Consider the following 19,487-nt stretch of genomic DNA (forward strand, 5'->3'; position numbering starts at 1 on the left):
GGGAGGAGCCGCGACACGGCGCAGGTGAGGCCGCGGCGGCACGGCACGGCACGGCACGAGCGGGATGTGCAATGCCCGAACCCCCTGGCGGCGCCGTCCCGTAGCCGCATCCCCCATCCCTTGTGGTCCATGGGCGGCTTGGCCGTGCGGGGTGGTGAGGCGAGGGAGAGCTCACCCTGATGGAGTGAAGGCCTCAGCTGGAACTTGCGGGCGGTGCAGAGGCGGGTGTTGAGGCTCAAAGGGGCTGTTCTGCCTCGGGGCCTCCTGCGGCACGGCCTCGGGACCCGCTCCAGGGCGGGCCCGTGCTGCCGGCCAGGGCGCCGGCGTGGTGCGGCCGCTCCAAGGGAATCGCTGGAACCAGCAGCCCTCGGGTGTTGGGAGGGCCCAGCACTGAGATTCGAATAAAAGTGCCCTGAAGGGTGTAAGAGCTGTGCCGCAAGGAGGTTGCTGTCGGTGCGTGGATTCAGGTCGTTGCTAAGTTGTATGCGGCTTGTGGGTAACGGAGCAGGCTGACTTTGTACGCTTGAGCAAGATGCTTTAGAATGGCCGGATTTCATGTTAGATTTTCGCATTCATGGCAATACTGTTTTAGTCAGTGACAGGAAAAAGAAAAGTTCAGCAGATCACAAGGCATTTTATTGCATTTTTTAAGTGTCTTGTTCTAGCTACCTAGAAGTGCTAGGCTGGATGGAATATTTGATGTGTCCATGCCCAGGTTGCGCGATATTAACAGATTGAATATTATAGAGTTAGGTCCGGCTGGGACAACAGCGGAAGGTGGAAAAAAATATAATTGGAAATTAATTACGGGCTCCTTAATTGGAAATTTGATTAATGCTATGTATTTCTCACTTCACTGAAAGTTTCTGCTTCCTTTCAAATAGACCTAGTATGTTGCTCAGGGTAAGCATGTCACCATCTATGTATGAACTAGGGAGAAGTACAACTGCTGCAGCAAGGTATCTGCTCAGCTGCTTACTCTTGAGTCTGTAAAAACATTTCTGCTTTGGTAGCATTAGTTCAGTAGTAATGATGCAGCGTGTTTTTCGATCTCTTTGAGACCCTTGTCTGTAATATGGATAGCACGTTGTACCACAGAAATCATTAACTGTGTTTATGTTTAGTGTCTCTACAAATAGCTTATTTATACTTCCATGAGGCTTGTAACAGATCCTGAAGCTTGCCATCAAGAGGTTATAGTTAGCAACCATTCATAACTCTCTTCATCTAAGTTTGTATTTAGCTCATCATGAGTTACTTAATCATGATTGTTTTCAAAACATGTTTGCTTCATTCTTTCAGATTTTTGTGCTATGAACTGTACAAATAGGGGGGTGTTTCTGAATTGTAATTTTGAAGTAGCTAGCTTCCTTCACTACATACTTTCAGCTTCTTTTTAGAAGGCTTTTTTCCTTGAATTTCGGCAGATTACGATGAGCACACCAAGTAAAGCGATAGAACTGCAGCTGCAAGTGAAGCAAAATGCTGAAGAGCTGCAGGATTTTATGAGAGAATTGGAGAGCTGGGAAAAAGATATTAAAGAAGTGGATTCTGAACTCAGGAAACAGAGTGGGGTCCCAGAAGAGGTAAAGAACACAAGACCAGTGTCAACACAGCTATTCATACTGTGATAATTTTCATAATAATTATGTTTTGCTTTAGCTAAATGACATTTGTTGACTTAAAATACCTGACTAGAAGGCACAAACTAATTCACAACATGTCCTTCATCTGAAGTAAACCAGAGATTCCTCTGTAAACTGCACCACCAGCAGAGCTCTGGGGCAGTAGCCTCTGGGAGTGATGAGGCCAGTAAATTTTTTATTGGTTCTGGGTAGATTTATGAGAATATTTCTGTTTGCAATATCAGTATTGCTAATTTACTGCTGACATTTAGTATATTGAAGTTATTCTTCACTGATGCTCTGAAGAGAGTCGTCTTCTAAAACTCAGCTTAGTATCATACGTGTAATATTTGCTTTTATGTGTTGAAAGATTTATGCTTATTGTTCTTAGTGGTTTTGTAGAGTCATGAGAACAGCTTGCTGATAGATGGATACTGTCTAGATACAAGTACTGTAGATCCTTCAGTGCAAGTGATTTTCACACATCTGTTTCATAATAAGTTACTTAATTCAATTTAGAATTTGCCACCAATTCGAAACAAAGCTTTTAAGAAAAAGAAGAAAAGCAAAAATAAAGTCCCTTCAAAGATAACCTCTGAGGAAAACAAGAAAAATAAGATCAAATCTTACGATTATGAAGCATGGGGAAAACTTGATGTGGTAAGTCATAATATTTGCTTTGTTACCTGAGTCTTATCCCCACTTGATTCTGTGTTAAATAAGATTTTGTTACAGTGCTGAGAGTTCAGTCCACCAGTCAGTATCTTACTGTGCTGGGTACTGTATGAGCATAGGGGAGCTGCCTGCCAAAAAGGTTACATGTTTAATATTTGGAATATTGATAAATACTTGTTTTGCTATTGACAGTGCTTTCACTCAGCAAATTGAATTTGAGTTTAAGGGGAAAAAAAACCTGTTTTATTAATAGACCTGTTAGAAGATCATAATTATAGTAGAGTATAATATTAAGCACAACTGTGAGTATTGGAGGACACATTAGTAATTCTAAAATCTTACTTGTATTATTTTGCACTGTTAAATTATAATGAAGACAACAGGGTTTTTTTGTTTTTTTCTGATTCCAGGATAAAATACTTGAAGAACTTGATAAAGAAGATAGTACTCATGATTCTGTATCTCCAGAATCAGACTCTGAAGAAGATGGAATTCATATAGATGCAGAAAAGGCTCTTGCAGAGAAGGAAAAGGTTATAGAATTACAGATGTTTATTATTGGTAAAGTAGCAAGTTAAGTATAGGAGCATTCGCAATTTTCTTTTAAAAGATCATGCACTGAGACCGCACGTCTGGTAAAAGAATTGCCTATTTGGAAGTCTTTCTGTCTGTTTTCCTGCCCATTATTCCAAAATAGAAAATTCTCACTGCAGTTCTATTTCTTCTCATTGTCGGTAGCAACAAGCCTGTCAGATTCTAATTAATGTTTGCTTATGATAATAAATGTATTGGTGATTTTTTGCTTTGATAAAGAGCGAACTGTTTTTTACCTGAACTCAACATCTGAATGCCCCAAACTAAATCCACAAGAATTTAAAAGTAGTCCCTTTGTGAGGCCAATACATCTGGGAATGATGGGTGAACTTCTTTGCTTTAGTAATGGCAAGTTCATGCCGGTTCAGTTTTACTGAATAAGGTAGGATATAGAGAGAGATCTGTCTCAGGCTTCGTTGCTATGAGAAGGAGGCTAAGTTGTGCAGCAGCTTCTGAGTTTTTGAAAAATTTCTTTGTTTGTAAGCAATCACCTAACCCATCTGTCAGTCGATACTTGACTTCAGTAGTTCTAGCTTTGGTTTGGGTTTCTGTGGGGTTGTTTGTTTGTTTGTTTGAAGTTGTCTCTATGGGTGATATTTGTGTTCTGTCCCTGCTGCTGTGGAAATTCCTTGACTTGTAATCGGTAGTCTACACTGAGAAATTGACATATCTTTGGCCATTATTATCTTGGCTGCAGTGAAGTCATTGAGGGTGCACGAGAGAAAAGTTGTGTCCCAGAGGAGGGAGAAATGAGAATATTGACTTGGAAAGCAAAGATGCCAAATCAAGTTACTAAAAACTTAAAAAAAAACCCCATTCAGTAATTCAAGTAGTGATGTATGTGCTTGTTACAGGTTTCTGGAAATGACCTACGGATACTTAAAATCAGTATTTTATAGACCCATGTTATAGAATGTGTCATGAGAATTATTTAACATGGGACACTTAGAATATATTAGTTAGAAAGTGTAGTTCACAGTAAAGCAGTACTTCATGAGAAATGTTGAACAAAAATATTTAAGCATTCTAAAATACAAATTTTGATTTTTTAGGGTTTTTAATTAGCAGTGTTTCTGCCAATGTACAGTAACTTGCTGAAAAGGCTTTTTTCTATTCACAGGGTAATAACTACTTTAAACAAGGAAATTTTGATGAAGCTATAAAATGCTATACTAGAGGGATGCATTCTGATCCATACAATCCAGTATTGCCCACAAACAGAGCATCAGCTTTTTATAGAATGAAAAAGTAAGACTTGCATTGTTAAATCTGTAATATTTTCTTACTTGAAATGCTACCTTCAGATTTTTGGTCTAATTTTAATTCTGGATTTATACATCATGCTGTGTTGCAGTCTGTGTAAGGCTGTTGTTGCAACCTGCCCACCAGTTACAAAGTAAAATAGAAATCACCAGGAGAAGTAATCTGGTAGTCTCCCTCATCAATTTTTCTCTGCTTGCACACTAGAAGCTTGCCATCTTCTGTGTTACAGTGTGTAAGACTTGAAGAAAAACGAGGAAGAGAAAGTGAAATTGCCTTCCAAAATCAGTTAGCCCTATTTCTAAGGCTTTAATTTTTTTTGGGTGAAGAAAGGATACAGGGGAGTTGGTTATTCTTTCTGTGGGAGTAGAGATTCTTGACCACTGTTTTCCTTTCTTCTTTTAATGTATTCTGAATCAAGAAATGTGTAAATACTTGGTTTGTGCCCCTTGTGAAGCATGTGAGATTTCCATGTTCTCAAGAACCTGGAGAGGCTCGAAGTAAGATAAACTACTGAAGTTTTGGGGTTTGTTACCTTGATGTGTCCAAACTACTCATTCATTCTTTTTATAGGTTTTCTGTTGCGGAATCTGACTGCAATTTAGCACTTGCTTTAGATAAAAATTACATAAAGGCTTATGCGAGAAGAGGGGCCGCTCGCTTTGCTTTGAAAAATTTTCAAGGTGCTAAAGAAGGTGGGTCTTTTAAAAATTGTTTTCTTAAAATACATAGAAACCTGTGGGATCTGCTTCTTTGATGTAGGAATTTAGTATTCATTTCCTATAAACAAAGAACTGAAATACCATGTTGCATATTCTTTTGGTAAGGTAAAATTCAAGTAGCAAGTCCAAATGATAGCTGTAGATGTTAGTTCTAGAATAATTCAGCTTTAACTGTTTTAGAATGTTGCATTCCTTTAAATATCTCAGACTTCTTGGGTAACTACAAAAAAGGGCTATCTCAAAGGAATGCTCTGCTTACTGGTTTGTGCTTCCTACCTGAAACATATTTTTCTGGTCTTCTGATAGATTATGAAAAAGTTTTGGAGCTTGATGCAAACAACTTTGAAGCAAAAAATGAACTGAAGAAAATTGATCAGGTAATAAGACTAATAGGCCCTAACATAAATTTATATGCCCTGTTCAGTTTATATCTGTGTCAAATTTTATTTCTAAGAACTGATTCAACAAATTCTCATGCGCTTTTTCTGGAATCTGAAGTTCACTGAGGTCAAAATCTTTAATGGAGTTTCTTTTGGAGAAGCTCGCATATATGCAGACATCAGTGTAATAGTAGAAAACTAAGACTGTATGTGTGCACCATCTGGGATTTTTTGGGTTTTTTGTCGTTGTTTTTTGGTTGGTTTTCTTTGGGTGGTTGGTTAGGTTTTGGTGGGTTGGTTGGTTTATTTTTTAATTTTCCCCCATTTTCTACCCTCTGTGTAAATGCTTTTTTCAATCATGCTTAGTATTTTGGTATAAGGAAGCATAGCACGAGAGAACCCCTGTATTCTCTTGGCCATAAAACTACACTGCTACCCTGTTTGTAGTCCCGCAGATTGCTATGGTCAACCAAACCAGAAAGATGTTCTAAGAACAGAACAAAGTACTCTAATATTAAAGTCCCTTTCATGACAGGGAGGAGAATGTTGGTTATGATGACTTTAGTAAATATAAGCACACCTGTCACTACTATTTGAATGATTTACGCCTTACAAAACTGTATTTTTGAAAGTGCTTGAAAAATTTGTTTTCAGAATGAAGACACAAAGTCTCCAGTAATTGAAGAAATAAATGATATCTGAATCGGGCTGTATACAAACAGGTTCCATGAGTCATTTCACACTGTGCTTCAGAAGTTACATACTTTCTGTTTACCAAGCATTATTCTGACTTGTAGTCCCTCATAGAAATACATTTTCAAGAAACAATTTTAAATTGTTTTTAAATTGTCTCTTCAATTTGCATTCAATTTGCAACACAGGCACTTCTGTTAAAACGCTTGGCAGATTTTCTTATCTTAAAAGTTTAAAAATTATTTTCGTTTATGTTCTGAAAATGTTTAAGTGGGGAAATACTTAGGGGAAAAAATTACATTCTTCACAGGCTCTGTCATCAAAAGAAAGTTCAGAACAGAAAGAGTTTGAAGATACGATCAGAACAGGATTAACAGACGAAGAGAAGCAGCGCATTGAAGAGCAGCAGCTCAAGCAGAAGGCAATTGCAGAAAAAGATCTGGTAAGTCACAGGTTCTGGTGGAACGGGAGAAACCTAGCAAAGAAAAGGGTTGTGTTGTGCTGTTATGCAAATGTATAAATTAAACCAGATGCTGTCTTGAACTTCATAAATGCAATGTCCTTGATGTTACCTTCATTGTTTCCTATTTTGGGCTCTAGGAAGGTGAGTGGTCCAGTGAGTTCTGTTTGGATTCAGCTGGAGGAATAATTATAAAAGGTAGCTTTTACAGCCCAAATTGTACGTGCTAAATTTCAAATACGTGGTAACACAAGTAGAGCTTAAACCGTATTTTACAAAGATTCCATTTCTCCATTTTTAAGCATCTTGATGCTTGCTTGTCCAAGTGGAGTTGTGGACTATTTCTTGTTTTGAAACTTCTGATTACATGATGAATAGTAGTTACAAAAAGGACTTTGGGGTGCAGGCAGCAATGACAATAAAAATGTATTTCTGGATACGCAGTCTTGACTCACAGTTGGCTTATCAATTTCTCCCTCTCACCACTCTCAGTAAATAAAATTACCAAACTAAACTAAAATTTTTCTGTTCACTTACCTAGCTATGTAAGTTCTGACTTCTTACCATTATTCAGGTTTGCTGTATTGTTTGTAAGAGGTAATTAGATAAGAATGAAAGTATGCATTAAGGAACAAGAGTTTGAATAGGTCACAGAAGAGAAATTTCAGTGTAATGCAGTACTTCATTGGCAGCAGAGCTGACTCACTGCAGGCTTGTTCCTGATAACATGGATCCTATCAAGTCTGAACTGTGGCCTTTCTTTTATTTGTCAGTCAGTAGAGTAGTAGCAAAGAACATGTGCAGCTTCAAATTAGTGCTGAGAAGCAAAAGGTAATTTTAGTCCCCAGAAACAAACAAAAAATAATGTAATTTTCTTGTATGGAGCATTAATTGGAAAACAACAACAGTTGGACCCAAGTAATATTTGAGGATAAGTTTTATGGAGCAGGATAAAGATGAATTCGTGCAGTGCAAAAAATCATCTGGAAAGGGGAATTGTAAAGGTTCAGCTTGTGTTTAAATTCAGGAGGTACAGGGTAGGTTATCCTGTACATCAAGCATAAAGTTAAATAACAAGTTGTAGACTTACAAGTCTGCATTTGAACTATGCATGTAGCAAAGATTTTTTTATCCTTGAAGTATTAGAAAATATTAAGATTCTTTCTGTGTTCTGCCTCCAAACTTAGATAGGAAGAAATACACCATAACTGTCTGCCTGATGTGGGTGGTCTGTGCAATTCCTCTTTGTAATGTTGTGACCCTCTCTGCTAAAAAGGATAAGAGAAAGTTCATTGCACTAGATTTTCTCAGTGCTGGTTTTTTTTTTTTTTTGACCTAAATATTCCAGGGTAATGGTTATTTCAAAGAAGGAAAGTACGAGGCTGCAATAGAATGTTATACCCGTGGTATTGCAGCAGATGGCACCAATGCACTACTGCCAGCTAACAGAGCCATGGCCTACCTAAAGATTGAGAAGTAAGTGGAATTGCATATGCTGTATCGTTTGTTTGTTGTAAATCAGAAGGAAAAGTGATCCAGTAGATTTTCACTCAAGTTGAGTTATTGTCACTCCTTCTAATTTTTGTTAGAATTCAGTATAGAGTAAATCATGTTGAAAGCAGTAAAGGGGAGGGAACAAATCTGTATGTGTGATCTTGAAATGCAATTTGTGGGAAACAAGTTCTGAGGGAATAAAATAGCACCAGTATTAAATAATGGTTTCTGAAGTTGGATTTTTGTTCTTTTATGTGCAAAATTCAGGTATTCACCTTTGTGAAAGGAACTGCCCAGAGCTTTGTCTTTGACTATAAAACCCAGTCAGCTACTAAACGCAGTCAGCACTGTAAAAAGAAGTGGATTATAACTTCTGACTTTAGAGGGAATGAATATAAGCTTTTTCTGGAAATTGTTACCTTTTAAAATATTTTTTTAGCTTCACTGATGGAGGCGCGTATGTGTTGCTTCTTTATATTTATTTAAGTTTTATCCAAATAACCCAGAAACTATAGGGAAATTAATGCTTTCTGGCAAATTATCTAAGTTCCATACAGCCGTTTTTTAGGTGTGAACTTCTTTTGACTCTGTGATGTTGTGGTGTTTTAAAACTTGTAAGCTGGTAGCATGAGAAGCAGAGAGCAGAGGCTTATGTTGGTCATCTGTTTTCACGTGACGTGGCTGAGTATCAGGAGAGACAGATCTGAAATGAGGATCTGTAATTAGGATAAGATAGGTTGCCTGGATAGTATTTCTGACACAACACTTGCAATTTAAAGGACATCATAATGCAAATAATCTTCTGTGAGATTCAGTGAAAGTGATACTTTAATTGAATGACCAAGCAAGAAAATTGATTCTCTATGATAAATCTTGTATCATGGGTCTTTACATTTCAAAGAGGAGAAAACATAAAATGCAACAAAAGCCCATTGGTATTCTTAGAAACTGCTAGTACTGATGAGAACCGCAAATAAAAATTAATTTGCATAAATTTAATGATATTTTGAAAGTGGAGGAATGAATGAAAATACTTTTAATAAACATATAGTGGAATCGTGATCTAATGTAACTTAATATAAATGGGATGAGGAAATTTAATCTTAAAATGAAGCAAATGACATTAATGCAAGGATATACTGAATTCTTATTCTGAAATAGTTAAGGACAAGTTACAGAATTCCAAATGTAGAGAAACTTATTCTCATACTTCTCCTTTCTTGTACGTTTTCTTTGTTTGTAATGGTATTTCTGGTTTTCAGAAGTACAAAGCCATGGTACTGACTTTGTTGAATTTTTAAAGTGGACTCTGCTCTGGCAAGTTTTAAGTGGGTTTTATTTTACAGAGGATGTGAATTTTTGTGTTCCTAAAAAGAGTCAACACTTTTCTATGAGATACCAAGATATACAACTGAAATTTCAAGGTGCTGAGAAATCATATTTTATGGGAGTTTTTTATTTCACATTTTCCCTCAGTGATGTGTTTATGTATGTAGGTAATGAACATATACCTTTATATTTTAATTGGTTTGGGTAGCTCTGTCTTTTCAGTTGAAACTGCCTCTTGAAACTGATTATTAATTTTGTACTACGCTTTTGCTGAGGTACAAAGAGGCAGAAGATGACTGCACACAAGCTCTGCTCTTAGATGCTTCCTATTCTAAAGCTTTTGCCAGAAGAGGAGCTGCCAGAGTTGCTCTTGGAAAGCTAAAGGAAGCTATTCAAGGTATGACTTTGAATTGGCCTAAATGTGGTAGGTAAGAGATCATTATAAGGACATCCTGATCTTCTGATTTGAGATTATCAGTGCAAAGGTTAAAAATTAAGGGATTTCTGTTGGATTTCGCTCAATGGGTATAAAAACTTGGGTGTTGGTACCCACATAATGGGAAGACAGTTTTGTGTGAAATTACAGCTGTTGCTATGTATGGTAAGTAGTAAGAAATAGTTTGAAAATTTTGTTTAAAAAGTCAGTCATAATACAGGTGTTAGAACGACTTATAAGTGGGCAGTGAGGCAGATTGAGAGCTGGTTGAACAACAAATCCCAGAGGGTCTTAATTAATGACGCAGGGTCTAGTTAGAGGCCTGTCACTAGTGGTATCCCCCAAGGTTCAATACTGGGCCCAGTATTGTTTAACTTGTTCATCAGTGACTTGGTGCAGATCCCTCCTCAGCAAGTTCACTGATGACACAAAGCTGGAAGGAGTGGCCCATACCCCAGGTGGCTGTGAGCCTTCCAGAAGGACCTTGACAGACTGGAGCGATGGACAAAAAAGAGCCTTCTGAAATTCAAAAAGTAAATGCACAGTCCTGCACCTGGGGAAGAATAACCCCTGCAGCAGCACAGGTTGGGGGTTGACCTGCTGGGAAGCAGCTCTGTGTAAAGGACCTGGGGGTCCTGGTGGACAGCAAGCTGTCCATGAGCCAGCAGTGTGACCTTGTGTCCAAGGAGGCCAATGGAATCCTGGGGTGCATTTGGAAGAGCACTGCCAGCAGATGGAGGGAGGTGATCCTGCCCCTCTACTCAGCCCTGGGGAGGCCACATCTGGAGTGCTGTGCCCAGTTCTGGGCTCCTCAGTACAAGAGAGATGTGGAGCTCCTGGAGTGGGTCCCACAGAGGGTGACAAAGATGATTAAGGAACTGGAGTGTCTCTCTTATGAGGAAAGGCTGAGAGTGCTGTGCCTGTTCAGTCTTGAGATGACTGAGGGGTGACCTCACCAATGTCTACGAGTATCTGAAGGGAAGGTGTCAGAAGGATGAAGCCAGGCTCTTCTTGGTGGTTCCAAGCAATGGGACAAGAGGCAATGGGCAGAAACTGATGCACAGGGAGTTCCACTGAATATGAGGAAGAACTTCTTTACTGTGCAGGTGACCATGCACTGAAACAGATTACTCTGAGAGGTTGTGGAGTTCCCCTCGCTGGAGATATTCAAGAACTGTCTGGGTGCAGTCCTGTGCAACGCACTCCTTCTTGAGCAGGGAGGTTGGATCAGATGACCCACTGGTGGTCCTTTCCAATGTGGTCCCTTTCAACCCTGCCCATTTTGTCACTTACCTGCTTTTAATTATTTTTAGAGCTATGAAAGGAAAATAGAAGGTTTAGAAATCTGCCACATGTACATTGTAACTTGAAATACCTACAGTTTATGTGTTGTTTTTCACTCAGATTTTGAAGCTGTTCTGAAGCTGGAACCTGGAAATAAACAAGCAATAAACGAACTCACTAAAATAAGGAATGTATGTATGCTTGTTTGGGTATAGTGGGGTTTTGTTTGTTTGGGAGTTTGTTTAAGGCTATAGTATTAGAAGGTTTTTATTCTTTATTACATTTTTTTTAACATACCTTGTATTTATTCATCAAACACCTGATGTTTTGGACAACTTGCCATTTTTTTCAGGAATTATCTGCGAAAGAACAGCAGACTCAACAAGAATATCCTGCAGTATTGATAAAAGAAACGGAAATTAAAAATATAGTGAAACTGATTGATAATCCATTACAGATTAAATCAACAGTAAGTTGTTACATGAACTGCTTTCTGTAATGATGGGAGAAGAAGTAGAGCTTAAAGTTAAAATCTGCTTTCTGTATTTGTAGACTAACTCCTGATAGATAGCCTTGCCTGTGGAAAGCCAAAAATGTATAGATTTACTCTTTTGATATTTTTCAAGGACATATACACACATGGAAATGCTGAAGTTCATAGCAATGGGGGTGTAAGCATTCAGCCTGCAGTACCACCCTCAGCAAATGTGGTGCATGCATACATTTATAACGTGGAATAGGCAGGCAGCCCCACAGCACTGTCTTGTGTCTGTAGGTAACACTGCAGTTGAGAGTAAATGGGAGAGAGTTGAATCTCTGTGTTTGATTGAGAAGTTCTGGGTAAACTTTCCTTCATTTCTTCTGCTGTTTACAGTTTTTACAGCAGCCATAGTGGTTATAAAACGTTGCCTACTTGTGTCATGCTGCTGTCACCTAGGGCTGCTTCTCAAAGAGTTCTGAGCATACATTTTCATCCATGTAAACTGTAGGACAGCTGGCATTGATTTTCAATAAGCAATATATTTGGACTATGAATTATCAGTGTTTATAGTCAGATGAATCAGCTATAGATGAAAAACTGGAATACCAGGTTTCTTTATGTATTATGCTTCCTCTTTTAGTACATTTAATCTTTATATATTCAGCGATGAGTTGTGTAAATACAAAGTGTGCTCATACTTTGTATGTGTATGCACTCATGCTATTTGAAAACCTTTGTTTATCTTCATCAATAATATAATTCAGATGGATAGTTTTAGTAGAAAATGTGTGGTTATTTTGATCCTTTGGGAGGGGGGAGTATTATAGCCTTTCTATAACTAGATACAATATTTCTTTAAACCTAAATTAATTTGTTGTGAAGTAGCTGAAATACTTCAATAATAGACAATTGTATTTATTAAGTGTTCACTTTGACCGCTAGATTAAGTGAAGATGCTAGGTTGGTTGTATTCCTCTTGTTATTCTGTTAAGGTAGAATAAGTATAGGTGAAACATCTGTGCTTTTAGTACTGCCATTTCCTAGAAGTCTAAATTGTTGAGTATGTTTAATCATGTTCATTCACATCTGTATTTCTAGAGCAATATACACTGTGTTCATGCTCAGGAAATTAAGTTCCAAAGTAAGAAGTGATGAGGGGTTTTTTTGTAAGACCTGTGAAAGTGTCACTAGGTGATGGTCAAAAATAATGGGGATCGTGCAGAGATTAAACAAGCTGAAGCATTTTAGCATGTAGTGGAATCAATTACCTTAGTATATATGTAATGTGGTCAATCAGAAGGGTTGAGTTACAAATATTTATTACATCAAAATTCTAAGTTTTGAAATTTTTTTGAAGTTTTGAAATTTTAAAATTTTAAGCCAAGGCCTATGTTGCTATGATTTTTTTTTTTTTTTTCTAAATTACAAAGCTTGACCCCATAATGGGACAAAGTATATCATAGATCTTGCCTATTCAGCCTTAGTGGGAAAAAGTATGCATTTTTAATTATTCCTGGGAAAACAGATGGCATATTGAGATCCTCTAGGGTAAGGATATACTGGTTTATGAGGACAAAGTAATAAAGTTATCATATCAGGCTTCATGTAGAATTTTATGGTTTCCTGATTTTGTCATTTGCCTTTATTCAGAGTGTCTTCTCTGTGCACCACTACAGAGGTAACTGGTTATCATAAGATTCTTTTAAGTTACACAGCACTGTGTCTGGGGTCTGTATAAACACTTACATTGAGTCCACACATGACATGAGGTCTGTGCTCTGTTCAGAAGCCATTGCGAAGAATAGATATTGAAGAAGTTGATGATGATACATCAGATGATGACTTGCCCAGCACTACTTCTTTAGTCAGTAACTGGAGGAACTCAGTGAGTATTGAAACAACAGAGACTCTAGATCAGGATGATCTCTTGACTACAGTTGATACTCCAAAAGCAAAGCACTTGAAAATAGAAGAAATCAGTGATACGTCACCATTACAGTAAGTATAATAATTCTGATCCCCTTTTAAAAAGGTAAATGTAGTTAAAATGTAATCTTCATTTCCAGATGTCTGCATTTGGTGAGGTATTGAAGATACTTTGAAGACTCTGAATTAAAAAGGAAATGTTGAAAGAAACTGCAGTTCTTGCACATTGCCTCTTTGACCACGTAGTGGTTGAGACAAATATGATCTATTCAGTTTCAGATGGAAAACTCAGTCTTGCATTGCAAATATAAAGAAATTCATGATATTTTCCTGCATGCCATACTCCTTCTTGCTTGGGCACTCCATCTTCCCTAGCTGTGACTTTTATTTGTATTGTTTTAGAATAGATTTTGAACAGAGTTCAAGCATTCTTTGTACCCCAGTTGTGTGAGAGAAGAGGAGCAGATCAGTGTCACCACCCTTTCCTCTGCTGAGGCAGGTGGTAGCTTCAGATGTGCTTGGTTTTTAAGTCACACTGTGTTAGTTAGGCAAACTCAAGTCTGTCTTGCTGAAACTAGGCTGAAGTACAGAAGCTTTATCTTTGCTCAGTGTTAGAACTGTACTTGTTGTCCACTGGTTTGACACTGCCTTGTTCTGTTAATAGTAAATACTTTTTAAGGAATCTTGATCAAAGAATTTCTTTGAAAAACACTGGCCCCACCCACCTTTTCTAGCTCAGTTAGATGGATTTACTGTGAAGTGTTGAAGAAAAAAGTATGTTCTTAGCCATTTCTTAATTTCTAAAAAATAAATGGACTTAAATAACAAATTATGGGACAAATACACATTATACTGCTATCAGTGTTGAAACTAGTTTATCCATGTGACATTGTTTATTGTTTTGCACTATGAAATTCCAGAAAATGTGATTTTTTTTCCTTGCAGTTATATATGGGAGAAACCTACTATGAAATGCATTTATTTCCAGAAACAAAGTAGACAGAGGCTGAGTAAATTTAAGTATTTACAGATGTGGCTTTTTAGAAAAGGTGAATCGAATATAAAGCTTGTATAATTTGAAGGGATTTTTAAAATACCTGCTTAAGCTAAAACACATTATTTAGAAAAAAAAATCAGTATTTTAGCTTTTAATGAATAGAAAGATCTCCAATTAGGTCTCACTGTAGGATTTCCTTAAAAGTTTATTTGATTATGTGTTTGAAAATACCTTTGCAGGCTGCCTGTAAATGTGAAAGGAGTTTCATCAACATTGCATCCATCTTTTCCTGCAAGCAAACAGAGAGAAAAAGAAATCAGAATGTCATTTATGTCTGCTTCTCCAGTTCCTCCCGTTCCTGCAAATTCTTTCCAGCTTGAATCTGACTTCAGGAAGTTGAAAGACTGCCCAGAAAATATGTATTTGTACCTGAAGGTATGAAACAAAGAATATTAACAGTATTTGGACAGTTTCTTCAGCATCAGTTGAAGAAACAGTACACTTAGGTGGAAGGGATAGCTGTGTTTAGAGTGTCTTAAGTGTACAATAGTCCCTTTTTTTAATTGTCTTCACATAACACTAAGTAGTCTGATGTGCTTGAAGTACAGTCTCAGCATTTTTTTTTCAAATACAAGCCCTTGTTCTTTAAAGACTTAAATACATTAATAACTATTAAATTCTGATTTTTCAAATGAGTGCTTCTGGGGTAATTAGACATAGTGACATTTTTAAACTAAGCAAATGCTTGAAACACATCAATCTACTTAATGTGCACTTTTGCTTACATATATTTTGAAAAAAAATCACTTTGAATTCTTTTAAGAGAAGTTAGAAATTACCATCACCAAAAAACCCCAAGCAAACAAGCAAAAATTGTTTTGTGTAATTTCAAATACTGTGATTTGGTTTTTTTGCTTGCATGCACTCCAGCATTGTCCATGACATTCTAAAAATGCACATGTAATTCTTATTACTCACTTGTATTTTTTTGTCTAAAAAACCCTTTTTAATTTTTCCATAGCAAATAGAGCCCTCGCTTTATGCAAAGCTGTTTCAGAAATCCTTAGATCCAGACTTGTTTAACCAGATCCTGAAAATTCTACATGACTTCTACATTGAGTAAGTTTAACTCCTCCTTTGTTTTACATTACTTATTTATTGCTGTTCTGAAGGGTTTGGGGTTCTTTTGGTGCGGGGAGGGGTTGGTATTTTGTTATGTGTTTGGGGTTTTTTTAATGTTCTCTCTAGTCCCAACCTCAGGCCTACAAAATGATTTTCAGCACGCAGGATTAGATGAGCATAGTGAAATCATTGGAATTACTCAATAGTTTCTTCTTAAGAAGTGAAACTCATCTTGAAAAATTAGGTAGAAAAGAAGTGAAAAAATACTTTTTCTAAGGGTTGTTGAACTGTGCTGTGCTAAAGAGCATCAGAAACTAGCATTAGACTGTATGAAATAACTTTTGTTCATATTACTGTGTGTATATTCTGTAAGCGCATACAATTGCACATTGTCCTGTATTTTAACTTCCTAAAGCTGAGAAATTTAGAGGGTTTTGGTTTTATGCCACACTTACTGTGATGCATTCAGATTTAGTTATCTGCTAGCATTTTACAGTTGCCTGTGGCAAATGTGTTTTGGAGACAGGTTCTGATAAGACAGGACCTGGCAAATTATTTTTGAAATTTCTGTCCATGCTATCATTTGAGTCCTAAAGTTAATTTTGTTTGTCAGAGACAGTGTACTGCTTTTCTTAATTACACTGTCTGAGAAGCACACACTCGATGTTTTTCGGTGTTGTTTTATGGAGAAGAGCAAGCATGAATCAATGTTTGTCTTTCCCTTGGTTTCCTTGAAAAATAAGATATCCGTCATATGGGTGAAAAATGCTGTCTTAGAAGATACAGTCCTGCATTTGATGATGCAACATAAAAAGACTAGGAAGTTGAAATCTTTTGCTGTAAGGTAAAAAGTCCTGTCTCCCTCCAAAAGAAATGCAAAGTTATGAAAGAAAAATACTATTTGTTAGTATTTGTGAGAAAGGCAGTGCCTGTTTACTCTTCGCCAGAAAAATGTAAAATGAGCACAATCTAGGAATTTTCTGTATGGATGAAAATTAAGGCAGCTGTAATTGGCTCAGCTTTTTGATGAGCTTCCTATGGCCACAGGTACTGCTTCCTTTCACACTACCTGATACATATAAAAATGGTGATGTTATGGCCAGGTGTAAGCATTAAATCATGTAGTAGGTATGCTGTACATGACCAGCAGTCAGTTTGTGTCAGTCTAGGTTTTTGTATTTCTTCACTCTTGCTCTGTCGAACAATAATACCTACATAAAGGTTTCTGGGTATTGACTTTTTTCTTTGTGAATGGACAAATGAACAGGAAAGACAAAGATAGGGAATATGAAACACAAGGAAATTCTATTGGTCCTTTAATTTCTTGTTCCTGAATTCTTTAATATTGCTTGCAGCTACTGAATCTAATCAACAGTAGTTCTTTTTATATTTTGTTATAATCTTCAGGAAAGAGGAGCCATCACTCATCCTTGAAATCCTCCAGAGGCTCTCTGAATTAAAAAGATTTGATATGGCAGTAATGTTTATGTCAGGTTCAGAAAAAAAAAGTAAGTAATTTGGTAGTAAACTTACTTTGTCATACTGTAGAATCTAGCAAAAAATATGTAAAACTTAGTGCTATTCTTGTTTATTCCATGTAATAATCACTTTAGTTGTCTAGCGTTTTATTGGTTTAGAAGTTAATATGAATGTCGTTATTTTTCCTAATCCTTTGATTCCTTATTTATTGTTTAGACTAGAAAACTAGAGCTAAATCCTCTTATTTTAATCAGAATTACCACTGCATTTTATTCTGATAAAATAAGCTTTGCCAGCATGTCAGTTTGTAGCTGGTAATGTTACAAATTTACGAATTTGTATGAAATTCTACATCTGAGATCCAAGGTATCCAGATTATACAGTTTCCACAATTTACAACTATTTCTTGACAAATCCTGACTTTTCTGTTGGCAAAAGAATGCAGACATCTCTAAAGCACTCAGCCTGGTTGTCTGTTCTGTTCCGGAGGCATCACTCACATTAGTTTGCAATTTGTGTTGACCTTGGCTCGAATTCATGGTTTATAAAAGTGGGTTTTGTCTCAAATATTTTCTTTATTTAGCACACCAGAGAGACTATGTAATAGTGAGGCATAAGCAAAACATTTCTCTGCAACCATGTAAATTTAAATTTACTATCTACAGCTGAGTTTCACTAAAAACCATAATACTTAAAAGTTTTTGAAATGTGAATCTCCTTAAAATAAAATTACTTACTGAAGTGCAGTGCCTCTTGTAAAGGCATGAATGCTATTTGTCTGATGTAAGCTTTATCTGCCATCTGGCATTAACTTTTGTCTTCTGCATGTAGTGGCATAGTGTCAAGATAGTAAACAAATTAAAAGCTGTTTGTGGCCTGGATTATACACATATTGAAGGAAGTGTTGTTAAGCATCTCTTGGGCATTGAAACAAAGTGAGAGTTTTGCTTTGCTACTTTTGTTCATCCTCCAAGTAGTTCTAAAATTGAATTTGTATTTCAGCTGTATAATCTGTACACCCCTTACTCTCACCAAGGAAAGAATTGGATTAATTTACCTTAAGAGTGTGAATCACAAAAATAACAGTTCATGTTGGGATTTTCTGTTTCAGTTACACAGGTATTATTCAATCATGTGACCCACATGGGATTAAAAGATGCTTCTGTTGACGAATTGGAGAAGAAATATGGCATTTTCTCTTAGCAAGATGGCTGACGTAAATGTCTGGATTTGCACTTTTTTCATGTGGAAATCAGCTAAGAAGGCTATAAAGACTGAAATTTTGTTGCTTTTTATAAATAATGAAACTCTTAAACTTGGGTTAGCCAAATGGCAAGTACCTGAAGAGATCATTATTAGTTCTGCAATACATTTGTTTTCCAGTACCTGAAAAAAAATGGATCTGCAGTTTCTTCTGTGGAATCTGTTTGCCTGAAAAACAGTTGGGCAGATTGGCATTCAGGATTTGGACTGTAGATAGAGATCTTTATTAAAAGGAAAAAAATATTTGTAAACATGTCTTTGGTAAGAATCAAATGCTGTATATTAGAATTATGCATGGGGTTTTTATTTTAGAAAATAAACTGAATGTTTAATTGAGATACTATATTTTTAAGGAATTTTTTTATTAAGGTGCCTAAATCACTCTTCTGTAAAGATCCATCACATCAGAATTTGTACTGTGCAAAGTGAACCTGAGGTATGTTGGCAAGAAAATTACAGAATTTTTACTTGAGTTTGCTAAAACTCCACTTTTAGATATGGGTAGCTGAGAACCTCTGAACCTTTTCCTGTGAACCTCAACTGTAATTGCAGAATAGAAGGAAGACAAATACTGTAGAATTAAACTAAAAGTTTAAAGAAAAACACTTCCTGTCTTCTTTCAAGAGTACTTTTAAAATAATCTGGTGAAACTTAACTTCGTGGGTCAGTTGTTCCTGAACAGATATAAACCCCTTAAGACAACTCAGGAGGCTAAGCAAAATACCTCAACAGTAGAAAGCAAAAGCATGAAATTAACTGAAATTCTCAAATAAGAGGGATCATTAGGCATAATAAATTACGTGTACTATTCACATGACCAGGAGGAAATAACAGCACTTGTCAAGTATACTCTAAAGTTTAGCTGTAGTATCCAAGTGGTGGTGTCTGAAAATTTGCCTGTGTCTCTCTGAGCTTAACTGCTCTCTTCCATCCCACAGATGCTAATATCCTGCCAGTTTGCTTTCATCCTGATTCAGCCCTTGTACTGTACTCATGCTTCTCTGAATGTTTTGGTTTGGAAGTTGTGCTGTTTTTCAAAGGAATAATTTAACGGCTACAGCATTCAAAAAGACTTCAAACTCCCAACATGCATTAGTAGGAAAAGGTGTAAATGTTGTCTTCTATGTAGTCAGTATTAGAAAATTAATTTTAAAACATTTGCAGCTATGTTATGTCCTAGTTTAGATATAATCCAGTTAAAAAAAATATTAACTGAGCTACATCCTCAGGCTTGGTAGCAATTGACAGGAATGGCATTAGCACTGGA

The 19,487-nt window shown here is 36.7% G+C and overlaps 1 protein-coding gene across 2 annotated transcripts; it reads left to right on the top strand.

Moving 5' to 3' along the window:
- The first annotated feature begins 6 nt into the window (after window positions 1-6).
- RPAP3 (RNA polymerase II associated protein 3) lies at window positions 7-18,556 on the top strand. Of its 2 annotated transcripts, XM_042017894.1 has the most exons (17): window positions 7-24; window positions 1,428-1,586; window positions 2,145-2,285; window positions 2,711-2,833; window positions 4,015-4,142; window positions 4,728-4,849; window positions 5,183-5,253; window positions 6,260-6,391; window positions 7,758-7,885; window positions 9,508-9,629; window positions 11,073-11,143; window positions 11,305-11,421; window positions 13,220-13,431; window positions 14,596-14,791; window positions 15,378-15,475; window positions 16,886-16,986; window positions 18,069-18,556. In XM_042017894.1, exons 2-17 carry the CDS (start codon window positions 1,434-1,436, stop codon window positions 18,158-18,160), a joined length of 2,007 nt encoding a protein of 668 aa, XP_041873828.1. In that variant the 5' UTR covers window positions 7-24; window positions 1,428-1,433; the 3' UTR covers window positions 18,161-18,556. The 2 variants fall into 2 exon arrangements, with proteins under 2 accessions (XP_041873828.1, XP_041873829.1); XM_042017895.1 differs by lacking the exons at window positions 7-24; window positions 18,069-18,556 and having other exon boundaries at window positions 16,857-16,893.
- Window positions 18,557-19,487: the final 931 nt, after the last annotated feature.

This window comes from Corvus kubaryi, unplaced genomic scaffold (genome assembly GCF_017639235.1).
Source record: "Corvus kubaryi isolate FWS band 111438036 unplaced genomic scaffold, C.kubaryi_AGA036_p1.0 137, whole genome shotgun sequence".
Taxonomy (NCBI): domain Eukaryota; kingdom Metazoa; phylum Chordata; class Aves; order Passeriformes; family Corvidae; genus Corvus; species Corvus kubaryi.

Bases quoted from the DNA above. Each gene is read 5' to 3' on its own strand.
- RPAP3 (XM_042017894.1), top strand. From the start codon at position 1,434: ATGAGCACACCAAGTAAAGCGATAGAACTGCAGCTGCAAGTGAAGCAA. The intron at 9,630-11,072 runs GTATGACTTTGA...TTTTTCACTCAG, and splicing joins GCTAAAGGAAGCTATTCAAG to ATTTTGAAGCTGTTCTGAAG. The intron at 11,144-11,304 runs GTATGTATGCTT...CATTTTTTTCAG, and splicing joins AACTCACTAAAATAAGGAAT to GAATTATCTGCGAAAGAACA.